Raw genomic sequence first — 19,277 nt, 5'->3', positions numbered from 1 at the left:
CCCCTTACTCACTGATGAAGTCCCAGGTCCCTTTGAAGATGCTGGTGGTGATGGAGGCAGACCGACAATGGATGAAGTACAGGAGTTCTGTGGTAGCTGGAAGGCTGGCAGCCATTTCACCCCTCTTGGCCCTGCTGTTTGCTTTGATGAGTCCCAGTCTGGAGTGCAAAGCCCCTTGCCATTTCCATCTGAGGCAGAGTGCTTCAAGTTGTTTCTGACAGAAGTGGTGGGAGACATAGTAGAAGAGACCAAACGCTATGCCTTGGAGCTACAGGAGAAGAGAGAGCCAGGAGTAAGGGGGAAACTAGCTAAATGTGTGAAACCACAATTAGTGAAATGTATACCTTCCTGGTGACAGTCCTCATGGTAATAGTAAAGAAGAACTTCCAAAGATAATACTGGAGCACAGATCCTATGTTTGCAACTTACTTCTTTGCCACCCTCTTTTCCCAAGACCGCTTCCTAGTTCTGCGTGCGATGCCTGCATTTCGTCAACAATGCTACTGCCAACCTAAATGACCCTTTATACAAAATAAGAAATGTTCTTACCAGCCTGACATCAGCATTTGGTTGGGTCTTTGTGCCATACAAGGACCTATGCATTGATGAATCCCTGATGTTATGGAAAGGTAGGCTGGCGTTCTGTCAATATATTCCCTCCAAAAGGCACAGGTTTTGGGTCAAGTTCTTTGTCATGTGCGACGTGAAGACAGGATTTGTCCACGACATTATAGTTTACACAGGGTCCACCACTGACATCCAACATTATGATGAGCTTGGGGTGTCCGGGTCCACGGTGGCGACAATGCTGGCTCCTCATCTCGGCAAGGGACACACTTTGTATGTGGACCATTGGTACAGCAGTCCCACACTCTTCCAGCATCTGCTCTCCAACAGCACAGGGGCCTGTGGCACAGTCAGGTCAAACAGAAAAGGAGATGCCGGCATTCGGAAGCAGGAAGATGCAGAGAGGGGAGGTGGAGTTCAGGGAGAATGGTCAACAGCTGGCAGTAAAGTTGCATGACAAACAAGACGTCCATGTCCTCTCTAGTGTCCATACAGCAACCATGTCGGGCACAGGGAAGGTGGACCACCTGACGGGAGAGAGGAAGATCAAACCAGACTGTGTGCTTGATTAAAACCTCAAAATGGGAGCAGTGGTTAAGGCGGACATGATGAACAGCTTTGTGGAATGCACTCAGAAAACTTCCAAGTGGTATGAGAAGATATTTTTCCATCTGATCGACACTGCTGTCCTCAATGGCCACATAGTTCACCACCAACTAACAGGTGAGATGATTAGGGAACAAGGAATTTTTTGTAATTGGACGTACAGTTCACATAAAAAAAATCACATACAGCTCCATTACGCAATTATAGTGACAATATCTCACCCACCTACCCACTGCCTCATCATCCTCTCCTTTCCCTCATCCTCATCCTCCCCACTCCCTCATAGGTAAAGTAATTACCTACCAAAAGTATAGAGAAAACCTCATGAGAGAGCTGCTAGAGGAGCACCACACCCCTCGGCGCCCATCCACTGGGGGCTGTCCTGCTGCAGACAACCCCCTACGCCTCACTGCAGTGCATTTCCCCTGCAAAGTCCCTCAAACTGTTGCTCAAGGTAGTCGCACACGGAGGCACTGCAAAGTCTGCCTGTCTGGCATCAGGAGGAGGAGGCAGAGGAAGTTGACAAAATACATGTGTTGAGCTTGTGATACACCTCTATGTGTTTCACCATGCTTTGGGGAGTACCATATGCTCAAGCACTATTGAACACATGTGCTGCAATTACTGACTGACCTGACCGGTGACCTGCCATGATACTATGCCTTTAGAGGTGGAGGGTGGAAACGCAGTTGTTGTTCAGTCACTGCATGAATATGAAATATGGGTTATGCGTATTCAGGTTTTTTCCCCTCTCGTAAAACAAGTTTGTTGATGTTGCTGTTCAACCAACCACCACCAATACTGCAATAAAATAGACAACTATTACATATTGGCCTGTGTTTTCTTGCTGTGTCTTCATTCAGTAAAACTGTTAAAAGCTGGCCTCAATCTTCAGCTCGAAAGTTGTCCAGCTCCAGCTCCAGTTATGATATTGGCCAATATTTTTTGTGTGTGTGATTTCTGAAAGTACAGAATAAAGAGGAATTATTAGTAATTCGAATACAATATCAAGATATAGCAATAAAACAATTTTACAAAGAAGTAACATGACACTACTATAATAATATATTGCATTGAGATCCAGTGCCTTATGACTCCTAAGTGGCGCAGCGGTCTAAGGCCAGGGTAGCTTCAAAATACAACACAAGCTAATAGTTCTCTGACGCAATTAGCATTGTTTTATAGAGCTAATAGAAGAATGTAAGGGTGTATATAGCACCCTAAAGGTTATGAAATGAGTAACGTTACCTCGCGTGTCCGCGGTTATAAGGAATATACACAAATATGTTATGCTCCATACATACAGTGAGCTACAGTAGAAATGACATACCACAACATACAGAAACTATTATAACGAAATAAGGCACTTACATTGATAAAAACGCACACATTTCCAAAGTGATGAAAAACTATTTTTTGCGAAGTAATATACCTGCACAGCATTCCAAAGAAGGAAAAAGCACATTATTGGGCGTAAACCTAAGAATGAGGCTGTGGAAGCCTTCCAGGGCAGAGGTCTGGTAGAGGGGGTTCAACTTGGCAAAATCCTTCAGTAAACGCTTGTTGCGCAGAACCTTCTCCAGCTTGTACACTGTTTTGGTGGTTAGAATAGAAGTGAGTAGTATTATAATATCTGAAAAAGTCACAGATTTGATCATTTATTGTCATACAGTACATACCAGCCATTTGTTGGTGCTTCTGGGGGGAGCATGGAGGCACTTCGAGAAAATAGGATCGTCATGTGTGTGGTCATTCCGCAAGTGATTGAAAAGCGATGTCCACCTTGCTACCCTCTGTTCACCACATTCTCCAGTACTCGTCGACTCGTGATGCTCTGCACCCATTTTTTTCAACATCAGACATTCCTTGTCCTTGGCGACTACCTCCACTTCCCTAGAAATACTAGATATTTTTTTTATTTTACCTTTATTTAACAAGGCAAGTCAGTTAAGAACAAATTCTTATTTACAATTTCGGCCTACACCGCCCAATCCCGGACGATGCTGGGCCAATTGTGCTCCGCCCTATGGGACTCCCAATCACGGCCAGTTGTGATACAGCCTGGATTCGAACCAGGGTGTCTGTAGTGACGCCTCTAGCACTGAGATGCAGTGCCTGTGCCACACAAAAGGAAATATTGATTTGATCAAACATAACTTAATATTTCCTTTACATTGTAGGGGGTATGCTTGCTTTAGCTCGATGGGTGAGCGCATTTGGCACTTTTGGGATTATTCCCATTGTACCAACCTAGCTAAATCAAGCATTTTAGCTAATTAGCATCTTTTCTACTAATTACTACTTCTTTCTATTTTGCAACTACTTAGCATGTTAGTTCACGTTCCCCTAACCTTAAGCGTTTTAGGTAACACTTCCCCTAACCCTTCCCCTAACCTTAACCCTTTAACCTAACTCCTAAACTTAACCCCTAACCCTAGCCAGCTAGCTAACGTTAGCCACCTAGGCACCTAGCTAGAATTTGTAACATATAATACGTTTTGCAAATTCTTAACATATTGCACATTTTGAATATACGGAACATATAATATGAATTGTAATTCGTAACATATCATTCAAAATGGGTGATGGACATCCACATATTAATACTTAACATATGACATGTAACATACTGTATCTATCAGGTTTGAAGGTAAGACCCAGATGCAGACTGTGTCAAAGTAACACTGTTTATTACAGCAACATGGCAGGCAAACGCCAGGTCAAGGCAGGCAGGAGTCGATAACCAGAGTAGTGGGGGAAAGGTACAGGACGGCAGGCAGGCTCAGGGTCGGGTCAGGTAGAGGTCGGTAATCCAGAGGTGGGACAAAGGTACAGGATGGCAGGCAGGCTCAGGGTCAGGGGCAGGCAGAGTGGTCAGGCAGGCGGGCTCAGAGTCAGGACAGGCAAGGGTCAAAACCAGGAAGGCGAGAAAGGGCGAGACTGAAAAGCAGGTGGCTGAGACAAAAAAAATGCTGGTTGAATTGACAAACAAGACGAACTGCCAACAGACCATTAGAGAACACAGGTATAAATATACAGCGGATAATGGGGAAGATGGGCGACACCTGGAGGGGGTGGAGACAATCACAAAGACAGGTGAAACAGATCAGGGTGTGACAGTATCATACCGTACTAAATGGAGTGTCCCGGATTTGCGTACAGAATAATATGAAATGCTCTGAGACCAGGATGCCCTCGCACACCTGATCCTGAAACACCTTGACCAACCAAAAACCTACACCAGAGCATTCTTTATAGATTTTTCCTCTGCCTTTAACTCCCTATAACCACACCTTCTACTAGCCAAAATGAATGAACTGGACATTAACCCACACCTCATTCACTGATATCACTGGTTTCTCAGTGATATCTGCGTGGCACCATCAGCATTCAAATGCTTGCAAAATGGCTTGCGCAATATTAGGCTTTATTAGTTGAGTGACAACCAATGTAAATTGCCTGGTTATTGTTATGAAATACATTGTTGAAAATGGTGTTTTACCAGAATAAAAGTAAACTACTGGAGGCACAACTCTCATATGGCTATAACTGCTGATCGGGGCTTAGCCTAAATTCGATTTTATTTTGATTGTTCGGGTTTACCTTCAGCAATATTTTTGGTAGTTTTGCTTTAAACAATCATGGTCATTTTTTTAAATACAGGGTAAAGTTGATAAGGGGTACGCTTGCGAACCGCACTGCATGGCCGAAGCAGGAGGAGAAGAGAAGCAGGAGGAGAAGAGAGGCTCACTGACAAAAACTTCCAAATGGTCAAAACCATTCGATTTTGAGACTGGGTGAAATCCAAAATTGTGCTATATATCATAGATATTTTTTTAAGATAAATATTGACATTACTATTTCAAACACTTATTATCTGCAAAAAAATCACAAGTTAATTAGTAGATGATGGGGGCAAAAAAAACATACATTGCCTAATCTGATAGTGGGGTGATACAGTGGTTCTTCCTTTAAAAGTAGTGTCGTACTGCAGCTTGCAGGCTGCTGCAGAATTATGTCACGTTATTTTAAGTGTTAGCCAATGTTGCCATTAATGCTAGTTAGTGCTAGTTTGACCACCAGAGGGTATCTTTGAGAAGCATTTGACTTTTTTAACATTGGCTGTACTAGAGAATGTAAAACCGTTTGTGCAAGAACATTGTATATGGGATTGATTTTAACCTCTAACGAGCCTCAACCCCGGATCCGGGATCACCCCCACCCCCCCCCACACTGATTAGCATCGCTAGCATAGCGTCACAATTAAATAGTAGCATCTAAATATCATTAAATCACAAGTCCAAGACACCTAATGAAAGATACAGATCTTGTGAATAAAGCCACCATTTCAGATTTTTAAAATGTTTTACAGGGAAGACACAATATGTAAATCTATTAGCTAAACACGTTAGCAAAATACACAATTTCTTTGTCCACCATTTTTTCTCTCCACCAGTAGCTATCACCAATTCGGCTAAACTAAGATATTGATAGCCACTAACCAAGAAAAAACCTCATCAGATGACAGTCTGATAACATATTTATGGTATAGGATAGGTTTTGTTAGAAAAATTTGCATATTTCAGGTATAAATCATAGTTTGCCATTGCAGCCACCATCACAAATCTCACCAAAGCGACTAGAATTACTACAGAGAGCAACGTGTATTACCAATTTACTCATCATAAAACATTTCTTAAAAATAGACAAAGCATAGCATTGGAAAGACACAGATCTTGTGAATTCAGACAATATTTCAGATTTTCTAAGTGTTTTACGGCGAAAACACAATAAATCGTTATATTAGCATACCACATATGCAAACGTTACCCCAGCATGAATTCAAGCTAAAGAGAGCGATATCGTTATCATCGCCAAAATATATTAATTTTTTCACTAACCTTCTCAGAATTCTTCCGATGACACTCCAGTAACATCATTTTACAACATACATATAGAGTTTGTTCGAAAATGTGCATATTTAGCCATAAAAAAACGTGGTTATACAATGAAAATAGTAGCAAAACAAGCCTGGAAATGTCGGTCGCCATCTTTTAGTGATCTAGTTTAATCAAAAGCTAATCATATACTTTTATTTTTTTATTTATTTATTTTTTTAAATTTTTATCCCCTTTTCTCCCCAATTTTTCGTGGTATCCAATCGCTAGTAATTACTATCTTGTCTCATCGCTACAACTCCCGTACGGGCTCGGGAGAGACGAAGGTCGAAAGTCATGCGTCCTCCGAAGCACAACCCAACCTAGCCGCACTGCTTCTTAACACAGCGCGCCTCCAACCCGGAAGCCAGCCGCACCAATGTGTCGGAGGAAACACCGTGCACCCGCCCCCTCGGTTAGCGCGCACTGCGCCCGGCCCGCCACAGGAGTCGCTGGAGCGCGATGAGACAAGGATATCCCTACCGGCCAAACCCTCCCTAACCCGGACGACGCTAAGCCAATTGTGCGTCGCCCCACGGACCTCCCGGTCGCGGCCGGCTGCGACAGAGCCTGGGCGCGAACCCAGACTCTGGTGGCGCAGCATAGCACTGCGATGCAGTGCTCTAGACCACTGCGCCACCCGGGAGGCACAGCTAATCATATACTTGACTAAAAAATACAGGGTTGACAGGAATCGAAAGACAAATTAGTTCTTAATGCAATCGCTGATTTACATTTTTTTAATTATCCTTACTTTTCAATACAGGTTGCGCCAAGCGAAGCTATACAAAACAAAATGGCGGCATAAGCGTTTAACATTTTTCGACAGAAACACGATTTATCATCATAAATTGTTCTTACTGTGAGCTGTTCTTCCATCAGAATCTTGGGCAAAGAATCCTTTCTTGGGTCTAATCGTCTTTTGGTCGAAAGCTGTCCTCTTGCCATGTGGAAATGCCCACTAACGTTCGGCATGAACTGGAAACGTGCCCAGCGGTTCAAAGTGCCTCAGAAATAAATGGCTCAAAATCGCACTAAACGGATATAAATTGCTATAAAACGGTTTAAATTAACTACCTTATGATGTTTTTAACACCTCTAACGAGTAAAAACATGACCAGAGAAATATTACTGGCTAAACAAACGCTTGGAAGGAGGCGAGTCCGACGTCCTCCGTGCGCAAGGCGCAGGCAGCAAAGGGATGCTACTTCCGGTATTTGCTCTTTTATGCAGCCCCTGATTGCGCAATCGACTCCATTCAAAGCGTCATCACGTACTGACATCCAGGGGAAGACCATAGCATTTACAGGGACCTTTAAACTGACTCCAGATCAGGGGCCAGGATGTCTGAAATCTGACTCCCTATCATGAAAAGTGCTGTAGATTGAGTTCTGTACCACTCAGAGACAAAATTCCAACGGCTATAGAAACTAGAGAGTGTTTTCTATCCAATAATAACAATAATATGCATATTGTACAAGCAAGAATTGATTAGGAAGCCGTTTAATCTGTTGAGCAAATTATGCTAATGCGAAACAGCACCCCCTATAGTGGCAAGAAGTTAAGAAATGTTCATTTGATTAATATCATGGTGTTTCGATTCCAAGAAAAACCCTCAGGGTTTCTGTTAGGAAAATATGGCGCTGTACAACGTGACCGATCGGGAGTAGGCTACTAAGTGACAGCGAGTGAAGAGCAAAATAATCCTAACATTTCCAGACCCTAATTGTAGTCTAACCAATACCTAAAGGGAGATTCAGTGAAAATAAACATCTCATTGATTTATCAAGACCAGTCCCCATGCTTGTCTCAGAGCAGCGCAAAACAATGCAGAAATGGTTGACCACACGTGGGTAGGCTATTGCTTCAAATCCTATTATAACAATTGGATGACTTTGGGTGTTCCAGTAAGCAACAAATTGTTACCTTCATTAGCCTACTTTTTTCAAATTTTTTTCCAATATCTGTCATTCAGTGATATTTATTCACATAGTAATTTGTTATGGATCCATCCAGATGTGGTTAAATATACAGTACATCATTCAATCACTCACTCATTTGTGCATGTCATCACACAGCATACAAGTCATCCATAATACAGTCATACAAGTCATCAAGTCATCCTAAATACAGTCAAGCGTTTTAGTTATAAAACTAAATAACAAAAGGAGCCTTGATTGCTTTTAAAATCACGGCTAAAGCGATTAAGTAGGCCTTTAGGCCAATAAGTAAGTTACGCTAAAACAGCTACAGTAACAAAAGTATTTTCATTTTCTTGGAATAGAAACACATTGTACAGTGCCATTTTGTCCTAACGGAAACCTTTAGGCCTACAGTACATGAGCTACAGTAACAAATGCATTTTCGTTTTTCTTGGAATAGAAAAAATATTCATCAAATTAATTAAGCAAAATTTATAAAAATCAAACCCCTATAGTCTGTTCTATTCAATGCTCCCTTTGACTTTCAAAAACTTAGCTTCTCAAAGGTTCCCTCTGGTGGGCAAACTAGCACTAACTACCATTAATGGCAACAAATGCTGACACTTAAATAACGTGTCATAGAATTTTGCGGCAACTCGCAAGCTGTGCTGCAGTATGATGCAACTTTTAAAGGAATAACCACTTTATACACCTTTTTTATGGATAGGCTCCTTGGCTGCAAGGTCAAGATAAAAAAAAAAACACCCAACGACACACTACTGTTGAACCAGACTTTGTTATAGCAGGATAATGGCTTGGTTTTTCATTGTGTGGAATGGAAATCAAGCGACAGTTACAGTAAAATAAATGTTTCTAAATACGTGGGTCAACGGTGTGTAATCTCAACTCGCATTTCATGATGGGCACATGTACAAAATGTATGGAGGGGGTTTTATGCAAGTCCAAAATAATAACGTCAACTGGCTAAAATAATGTACAATAGCCTACACAGATAAAAAGGGTGTCCGCTCACCATTTGCTGCATCCAAACGTTATCTTTTAATAAAGCTTTGGTGATTAAGATTTATTTCAAAGCAGTCTCACGAGCCAAAGCTTTTTATTGATAGGCTTGGCTACTAGTACTTTGCAAATGTATTGGGCAGGACATAAAAAACAGCGTTCGTTGAGGGGAGAGGAGGCTATTTTTAAATCAAATTAAACTTAATGGAAAATGTTTCTAAATACGAGGTTTACCGCCCTTAAAAGCAGTCCCCTCTTAATCCATGAGCATATGGTAAGGTAGAAACCTGCCTTTCTGCCCCTGAACAAGGCAGTTAACTCACTGTTCCTAGGCCGTCATTGTAAATAATAATTTATTCTTAACTCACTTGCCTAGTTAAAAAGGTAAAATAAAGAAAAAAAATTAGAAAATATAGGCACTGTGCGTCTCAACTGGATAGGCTGCGCTTCCACTCTCAAAATCCATACCATTACCAACCGCATTACCGTTAAGACCTGCTTTTCGATTGTCTTAAATCTTACCATTTGCATGGCATGAAATTGAAATTTTTGCACTTGTTTATAAGGACACACCTAAAATATTCCCACCCTTCCCACCTCAGCGCAAGCAAGCTGATGTTAGACAGGAAAGTTGGCGAACCTGGCGCAAGTGGTTGAAAATGCCACAGCTCTAGTTTACATGGCGAAATTGCAAACTAACAACATTGCACCCCCTTAGCACCAGCCAAAAATAGAGCCCAGAGTCATACATGAAGTTTAGAATAATAAGTTCCGGGAGAGTGGTTGCACGCAATCAGGGGAACCACCCCAGGCCACCAGACCAAACTTTTATTATTGGGCAATACACTCTACGACTACTGTAAGTCACAGTGTAGCTCATATTAAGTAAACATTTTGATATTATTATCCCTCCCTCCCTCATTGGTGTCTTTGGCAACATGTTACTAATGAACCCTTGATTGTCCATTAATTAACAAGGCACCGGTGAGTGCAATTAAGGCAGTCCAATCGCTAATTAAAATGTAGACTGCAGTCAAACGCATTGCAAATTACTCTGCTGCTGCTGGGCTGAAGAGGAAGAAACGAGAGGATTGGAGAGAAGTAGAGAAAGGAAAGAAAACGAATGGTGGTTGGGACCAAAATGTTTTTGTCTTTCTGCTCTTATCTCCCTCCATGGTGGAACTGGAAAGGAATGGAGTGATGAGAACTACTGGTGGTGGGCACACTGAAATGTGTTTCTCTCATGATCTCCCTCCATGTGTATCTATCTTTTGATTTGAGCACTTCAGCCATCATTGAGAAACGAGAGATGAAGAGAGATGAAGAGAGGAGAGAACAAGTGGTGTTGGAACACAGCTTTTTTTGTCTTTCTCCCTCTCTTCACTTCCTCCCTATGTACTGTAAATTTGCCACTTTTCCATTGCATTGGATGCACTTGAGGAGCATCATGCAGAGAGCGAGAGAAACAGTGATGCAGACATTCATCGATGGAGACGGTGCTCCCCGTCTCTCTTTCCCCCCTCTGACCAAAGCTCAATAAGGCCAGGCAGACGACAACCTCTCCTGTGCCATACAGTCCCATAATTGAGTTGATGTGTGCCCCTGCCCGCTGTGTGTTACCATGGCAATGGGGCGACACCTGCAGAGCCCAGTGAGCCGATGAATTTGTTTGCAGTGCCCTGGGCAAAGGTTAGAGCCTACAACATAAAGACACACACACACACAAACCACTCCGTCCAGCCGGCCACCCAAGACACTTATTTACATTCAGCACACACACACAGTAGGTAATCTAATCTCTACTGAAGTTACTTACCTAATTCAAAAACAATATTATTTTTCATACTGATATCTAAAATTATTTGCAGTAGTCAAGCTGCTTATGCTGAAAAGCCTTGTTAGTGCACAGGTCTATTTAACTTTTTTTCTTCTTTAGACAAAAGCTAATAATTCACTTAAACATTTTATTTGTGTATTAATTTCCAGGGTGCAATTAACAGAAAGACAGCAGGCTTCAGACCTCGTAGGGTAAGAGTTGAATATATCTTCACTAGACCAACTTTAAAAAGGTCTTACATTTACGTAACTTGTTTATGAACTATATAATTATTTAAACGTGCATACATTTGCATAAAAGGAATACATTTACCACAGTACCTGACTTCCCCCATGATGGATTTTCTGATTAGTCACAGCAGTGGAAGCTGCTGAGTCGAGGACGGCTCATAATAATGGCTGAAACGGAGCGAATGGAAAAACAAACACATGGAAACCATGCATTTGCTGTATTTGATACCATTCCAACTATCCCACTCCAGCCATTACCACGAGCCCGTCCTCCCTAATTAAGGTTCCACCAACCTCATGTGAGTCACAGGTAAATGGCATTGTTCAGCCCGACGTGATAGCGGAGGACAAGTCAACCCATTTACCTCTTAATTTGGATCCCCATTAACTTCAACAGAAGCAGCAGCTACTCTTCCTGGGCTCTGATACGCTGATAGACAAGGACAGTCACCAAAATACAACGATATACAAACAATACAACAAAAAAATACAACAAAAAATACAATAAAAACTATTTGTGCGTTAGTGTGTGCGTGTGTTTGTGTGTCCCCTCACAGCCCCTGCCTTTCAATGAGCCGTTGTTTAATCCTTTTAAAAGCTTCCTTTTAAAGGCTTCTAAAGGCTGTTTGGACGTGCAGTGTTCCAAGCCGTACTGTATTGGCCGTCACAGGTGCACTATGCCTGCTAATAGATCCATCTGAATTATCACTGAGCCTTCATAAGAATATCATCATGTTTCTGTACAAATCACCTGTGACTGTATTCATGATACAGCACTGCCTCACTGTAAATGTGAGCTGAGCAAATCTGCAGAGTATAATAATAATATGGTTTTGTTTGGATGAATGGTGGTGCTGTTTCAAGGAAAACTAATCATGCCAGCAGAATGGCCTAGCGCCAATAAGGAATTAATCTGAAGGTGAAGTTGAATTTTCATTGAGACATAAATTCAAAATAATATGTACGCATTGGCGATATTAGCATGTAAATCTTTGTGAAGCAAAAAAGTATATATAATACATTATGCATGCCAGCAAAGCCACTACACAACACTAAACAATACATTAATTGCGCTATAATGGTGACAAACGGTGCCCACAAACTGTTAGGACAACATGAAGCGTCCCTACAGCAGAGCTTTCTTCTCAGCACCATGGAGTGAATCCTTACCACTGCTACACCTGGCTATCAGCGGAGCCTTCTCCGGCAGCGAAACAGTTAATTCTGCCTCATTTACTGCCTTTTTAAAAAGCTGATATCTGATATGGCCGACTTGCTTAAACAAATGTGGTTTCGACTGACAATTGAGATGTACAAACTGGAATAACTATACATTTATATCCAAGATGGCGTAGCAGTCAGGTGTCTTTGTCTTTGTCTTGTCTTGTCCTGTGAATGTATCTTTTTTCTTCGCAGTTTCTTTGCATATATCTTTTAAACCTCAACTCCAACATACTCTCCTGCAACCCGCCTCACCCAATGTGGTATGGATCTGCTATTTTCTTTACTTTAGGACCGGAAATCCCCAACAGAAGCTAGCCAGCTAACTAGCTATCCATCACGACTGGTCTGCCGACGTAACCGCCCGAGGGGGCTACAACTGACTCTTCCGTCGCGACGTCCCCCTAAGGCCCTTCTGCTAGCCCCGGCCCGCTAGCTGTCTCAATCGCCGTGTCTCCAGCCCACCTAGCTACTCACTAGACCCCATGATCACTCGGCTACGCATGATGTCAATATGACTTGTCCATTTCTGTTTTGGTTAGTGATTATTGTCGTATTGTCGTAAAAGCCTTGGTTTAATGGATGTTAACAGTAGAAGCCTCCTCCCTAAGTTTGTTTTATACACTGCTTTAGCACACTCTGCCAACCCGGATGTCCTAGCCGTGTCTGAATCCTGGCTTAGGAAGGCCAACAAAAACTCTGAAATTTCCATCCCTAACTATAGACTTTTCCGACAAGATAGAACTGCCAAAGGGGGTGGAGTTGCAATCTACTACAGAGATAGCCTGCAGAGTTCTGTCATACTATCCAGGTCTGTGCCCAAACAATTTGAGCTTATACTTCTAAAAATCCACCTTTCCAGAAACAAGTCTCTCACCGTTGCCGCTTGTTATAGACCAACTATTGCCCCCAGCTGTGCCCTGGACACCATACGAGAATTTTTTACCGCCCCATCTATTTTCAGAGCTCGTACTGTTAGGTCACCTAAACTGGGACATGCTTAACTCCGCGGCCGTCCTACAATCTAAACTAGATGCCCTCCATCTCACACAAATGATCAATGAACCTACCAGTTACAACCCAAAATCTGTAAACACGGGCACCCTCATAGATATCAGCCTAACCAACCTGCCCTCCAAATACACCTCTGCTGTCTTCAACCAGGATCTCAGCGATCACTGCCTCATTGCCTGCGTCCGTAACGGGTCTGTGGTCAAACAACCACCCCTCATCAATGTCAAATGCTCCCTAAAACACTTCAGCAAGCAGGCCTTTCTAATCGACCTTGCCCAGGTATCGTGGAAGGATATTGACCTCATTCCGTCAGCAGAGGATGCCTGGATATTCTTTAAAAGTGCTTTCCTCATCATCTTAAATAAGCATGCCCCATTCAAAAAAATGTAGAACCAGGAATAGATATAGCCCTTGTTTCACTCTGGAAACACTGTCACCACCGATAAATCCACGATAATTGCGAATTTCAATAAGCATTATTCTACGGCTGGCCATGCTTTCCACCTAGCTACCCCTACCCTGGTCAACAGCCCCACACCCCCCTCAGCAACTTGCCCAAGCCTCCCCCATAGCCTATGTTCTGAAAGAGCTGCAAAATCTGGACCCCTACAAATCAGCCGGGCTAGACATTCTGGACCCTCTCTTTCTAAAATGATCCGCCGCAATTGTTGCAACCCCTATTACTAGCCTGTTTAACCTATATTTTGTATCGTCTGAGATCCCCAAAGATTGGAAAGCTGCCACGGTCATCCCCCTCTTCAAAGGGGGAGACACTCTAGACCCAAACTGTTACAAACTTATATCCATCCTACCCTGCCTTTCTAAGTTCTTTGAAAGCCAAGTTAACAAACAGATCACCGAACATTTCGAATCCCACCGTACCTTCTCCGCTATGCAATCTGGTTTCCTCGTCTGGTTCAACAACTAATTCTCAGACAGAGTTCAGTGTATCAAATCGGAGGGCCTGTTGTCCGGACCTCTGGCAGTCTCTATGGGGGTACCACAGGGTTCAATTCTTGGGCTGACTCTTTTCTCTGTGTACATCAATGATGTTGCTCTAGCTGCTGGTGATTCTCTGATCCACCTCTATGCAGACGACACCATTCTGTGTACTTCTGGCCCTTCTTTGGACACTTAACCTCTCTTGGGCACGTGAGACGGTAGCGTCCCACCTCTTCAACAGCCAGTGAAACTGGTGGGCGCCAAATTCATATACAGAAATACTCATTATAAAACTTCAGAAAACAAAACATATTTTACATAGGTTTAAAGATTAACTGCTTGTGAATCCAACCACGGTGTCAGATTTTTTAAATGCTTTACGGCGAAAGCATACATTATGATTATGAGAACATAGCCCACTAAACAAATCATTACAAAAAGTAGCCAGCCAGCTAGAACAGTTACACAATTTAGAAATAGAGATAAAATTAATCCCTTACCTTTGATGATCTACATATGGTTGCAATCAGCAGACATTAATTTACTCAATAAATGTTATTTTTGTTCGATAAAGTATCTTTATACCCAAAAACCTCAGTTTTGTTCGCGCGTTTTCTTCAGTAATCCACGGGCTAAAACGCAGTAAAAACAGGAAGATAAAAAAATCCAAATTGTATCCGTAAAGTTCATAGAAGCATGTCAAACGATGTTTATATTCAAACCTCAGGTTGTTTTTAGCCTAAATAATCAATAAAATTTAAACCGGACAATAACGTCGTCAATATAAAATGTAAACAAGAAACGCACTCTCTCGGTCTTGCGCAGGAAAATGCTCTGTGACACGGCAGGGTCCACTCATACCGACTGCTCTTACTTCTTCATTTTCCAGATTACAAGCCTGAAACATTTTCTGAAGACTGTTGCCATCTAGTGGAAGGCATAGAAACTGCATTTTGAGTCCTAAGTCAATGGATACTGTATTGGCATTGAATAGAAAACTACAAAAACAAAAACAAAAACGACTTCCTGAATGGATTTTTCTCAGGTTTTTGCCTGCCAAATCAGTTCTGTTATACTCACAGACACTATTTTAACAGTTTTGGAAACTTTAGTGTTTTCTATCCAAATCTACTATATGCATATCATATATTATGGGCCCGAGATGCAGGCAGTTTAATTTGGGCATGCATTTCATCCAAAATTTCGAATGCTGCCCCCTACCCTAGAGAAGTTAACTAACCTCCAGACGAGCTTCAATGCCAAACACCTCTCATTCCAAGGTCTCCAACTGCTCTTAAATGCAAGTAAAACTAAATGCATGATCTTCAACCGATTGCTGCCCACACCTGCCCACCCGTCCAGCGTCACTACTATGGACTTTTTTGACCTAGACTAGGTGGACAATTACAAATACCTAAGTGTCTGGTTAGACTTTAAACTCTCCTTCCAGACTCACATTAAGCAGGGACCAAATTACATAGGCTTCTTAAAATAACTTTAGTACGACATACAGCTTACGTTATAGTGACACAGCGCATGCAATGAGGGCGGAAAATAGAACTAAACATTTTCTACAGAAATACGAAATAACATTATAAATGGTTCCTACTTTTGCTGAGCTTCCATCAGAATGTTGAACAAGGAGTTCTTTGTCCAGAATAATCGTTGTTTGGTTTTAGAATGTCCTCTTCTCCTGTCGAATTAGCAAAGATGTCCATCTTCACCAAACGCAGAGAACGGAAAACGCCAAAACTCCCGATAAACGTTCAATAATCTGATAAAACTATATTGAAAAAACATACTTTACGATGATATTATCACATGTATCAAATAAAATCAAAGCCGGAGATATTAGCCGTCTATACCGAAAGCTTTTCAGAAGGCAATCTGGGGTTCCTTCCCGCGCCTTGGCAGACAAAGGAAATTGGGGTCACGTCATTCCAAGAGCTCTTGTTCGACCTCAGATCAAGCTAGACACCCCATTCCACCTTCCACTGCCTTTTGACATCTAGTGGATGGCGTATGAAGTGCATGTATATCCATAGATTTCAAGCAATTGAATAGGATGGCCCTGGAACAGAGCCTCGATTTCAGATTTTTCACTTCCTGTCAGGAAGTTTGCTGCAAAATGAGTTCTGTTTTACTCACAGATATAATTCAAACGGTTTTAGACACTTGAGAGTGTTTTCTATCCAATAGTAATAATAATATGCATATTGTACGATCTAGAATAGAGTACGAGGCCGTTTAAATTGGGCACGATTTTTTCCCAAAATGAAAATAGCGCACCCTACACACTAACAATGGGCTTCTGTACGCCTATGTTGATATTCCATAAAAACAAAAACAAAATCAGCAGTTTCCACCTACACTAGTCATTTACAACATTAACAATGTGGCCCCAAACTTTTGAACGGTAGTGTAGGTAAACTTTTCTTTATTGCACAGTGAATCATTGTTGTGAATATCAGTCTCATACCGGCTCCAAAACTCCTGCCACATACTGACATCGCTATAGAATTTCTCAATAATCAAATTTGGTAGCCTTACTGATTGTCTCTGTGATCTGTTTGAGTTAGCATCACTCACTTGTGCTGGTAGTGAATTGAGGTCCTATTTTTTCTTAATCACTCGTTGTGCACGGCTCTTCAGCATGATACAATGTTTATCCACTTGACATTACCAAGTTGTTCAGGTAAACCAACATATTCTTTTTTTTTTTTATGTAACCAATAGTCGGAAGCTAACTTGATTGTCGCGGACTATTTCTTTGTTACATTATATTAAAATTACCCAAAGAAAAAAAATCTCACATGCATTTCTTTTAAAAATGTAATAAAATAAATACAAATAATAATAACTTTTTTGGGGTAGGCCTGAGATCAAACTGGGTAGGCCACGGCCAGGCCTACCCATGGCTACGCCGCTGCTTGAGGGGGGATATACACTGCTGTGACAATGACCAAAGAGAATTCTCTCAGGAGGTATGTGATTGAGTTATTCTAAGTTCGGTGAACAAAAGGACTTGAGTTCTTGTACGTTACCACAATCACACCATGAGTAGTTAATCATGAAACATACACCTCCGTCTTTTTCCTAATCTGCATCGAATGCACTCATCAATGTGCTGCTACTCACAGAATGTTTCAGAGATCTCAAGTTATGATGCTGACTGCATTTCATCAAACGCTTGCAGTCAAACAATCAATCATAATTTTCAACCCTGTGTTTGGTCTGTACTGTGTTCTCTCCGGCAACGAACCGCACCATGGTGAGACCATCGTTTTTGGGTGAACCACGGTACTTTGTTTAGTGTTCTCTTGAGTGCGGATATATTGTTCACATCAGTCCAAACGTTCCGAAATAAGGGGGAAAACGCACCAGAATTCAGAAAAACCATACCAAACCATTTTGGTAAGACTCATTCCTCCTCTCTCCCCTAACTCCTTATTTCTTATCCTCTCTTCTCTCTTCCTATCTCTTCTCACTCATTACCCCATCCTCGCCCTGCCTCCTCCTTCCTTCCTCTCCTCTCCCCCCAACCCCCACCTCTCCTCCACTCCCTCCTCCCCCCACTTCCCCTTCCCCTCACCCCCCTCATAAAACCCCCAGGTGCTAGCGATAGACCCAGACGATGGGGACAATGGGACAGTGGTGTACAGCATCAGCCCAGAGAACCCCTTCTACACCATCAACAGCAGCACAGGGAAGATCAGGACCAGCGGGGTTGTGCTGGACAGAGAGAGCTCCAACCCCAAAGACACACTGCTCATGAGGACCATCATCGTATCTGCTGTTGACAGTGAGTCCCAACCTAGGCCAGAACTATGTCTGTTGGTTGGTCAGTCGGTCGGTCGGTCTACGTGTGTATTTGTCTGTCTGTTTGGCTGGCTAGCTGTGACTGAGTCGTCGGTTTGTCCATGTATTTGTGTGTATGTGTGTCTGTCTGGTGCTGAAGAGTGTGTAAATATGTCAGCCTGTAGCATCAGTATCTAAATTACCGTGGCAGTTTATATGTGCGTTTCAGCAATAACACTGTTTCAACAAAATGTTCCTGCTGCTTTAATATTGAGGGTGAAACTTTTATTGGTGTTTTGTGCTCTTGTAAATGCCGTGTTTGTTCCTCTGGCGCCTCCTCCAGTTGGCAGACCTCCACTGCGTTCCTCATTCAGCACCACGGTGTACGTCAACCTGCTGGACCTGAATGACAACGACCCCACCTTCCTTAACCTGCCCTTTGTGGCCGAGGTGCCAGAAGGCCTGCCTAGTGGATCCTCTGTGTTCAAGGTTAGCACACCATTATAAGATATCATCAGATTTAGTCTGAGGGGCCTCATTCCATGATATGTCATCAATACATGCCAGTGTGGCAGATTAATCAGATATCATGACAGCGTGTGTGTGTGAAGGCTAATTGAAGAGTTCCTTTGTTTCTGTATCTGCCTGTCATGTCCTCCTCTCACTTCTGCTCACCATACCACTTCCATCTCTCTCCCCCTCTCTCCCCTCTGTTTCCTATCCACACACCTCCTCTTATTCTTCTCCCCTCTCACTCGACCTCCTCCCCTTTCCTCTCCTCTCCTCCCTTCCTCTCCTCTTTCTCTCCCTCTCCTCTCCCTCCCTGTCCTCTCCCTTCTTCATGTCTCTTTCTCTCCCTCTCCGTTCCTTTCCCTCAATCCCTCTCTCCTCTCCTCCCTCAGATCCAGGTGGATGACCCTGATGAGGAGGAGAATGGTATGGTTACCATGGCGCTACAGGTGGGCATGCCACGCCTTGACTTCTATCTCAACAGCACCACGGGCGTGCTGTACTCCACGGCAACGCTGGACCGTGAGCAGATTGGCCTGTACCACCTGAGGATTGTGGGATATGACCAAGGGCAGAACCCGCGCACCTCCACCAGCACCCTCACCATCACAGGTATGCAATAGTCAGGTCCCATATTCATAAAGCATCTCAGAATAGAACTGCTGATCTAGGA

General features: G+C 42.6%; 1 protein-coding gene and 1 long non-coding RNA gene across 3 annotated transcripts in view; one reads left to right on the top strand and one right to left on the bottom strand.

Annotated features, from left to right (window-relative positions):
* cdh23 (cadherin-related 23) overlaps positions 1 to 19,277 on the top strand; it is a 727,760-nt gene that overhangs the window by 506,782 nt on the left and 201,701 nt on the right. For both annotated transcript variants that reach the window (XM_071379722.1, XM_071379721.1), the window contains exons 22-24: positions 17,909 to 18,098; positions 18,438 to 18,583; positions 18,997 to 19,216. In XM_071379722.1, the coding sequence (XP_071235823.1) occupies positions 17,909 to 18,098; positions 18,438 to 18,583; positions 18,997 to 19,216 (556 nt within the window). The remainder of the gene's footprint in view (positions 1 to 17,908; positions 18,099 to 18,437; positions 18,584 to 18,996; positions 19,217 to 19,277) is intronic.
* Positions 3,847 to 7,110, bottom strand: LOC139562555 (uncharacterized). Its single transcript, XR_011672405.1, has 2 exons — positions 6,972 to 7,110; positions 3,847 to 4,128 (listed from the first exon to the last, which is right to left on the bottom strand). It is a non-coding gene; the product is annotated as an uncharacterized lncRNA (long non-coding RNA).

Source organism: Salvelinus alpinus, chromosome 32 (assembly GCF_045679555.1).
Source record: "Salvelinus alpinus chromosome 32, SLU_Salpinus.1, whole genome shotgun sequence".
In the NCBI taxonomy this organism is placed as follows: Eukaryota; Metazoa; Chordata; class Actinopteri; order Salmoniformes; family Salmonidae; genus Salvelinus; species Salvelinus alpinus.
Note: the sequence above shows the minus strand (reverse complement) of the source record. Positions and strands in the feature narration are given on the sequence as shown.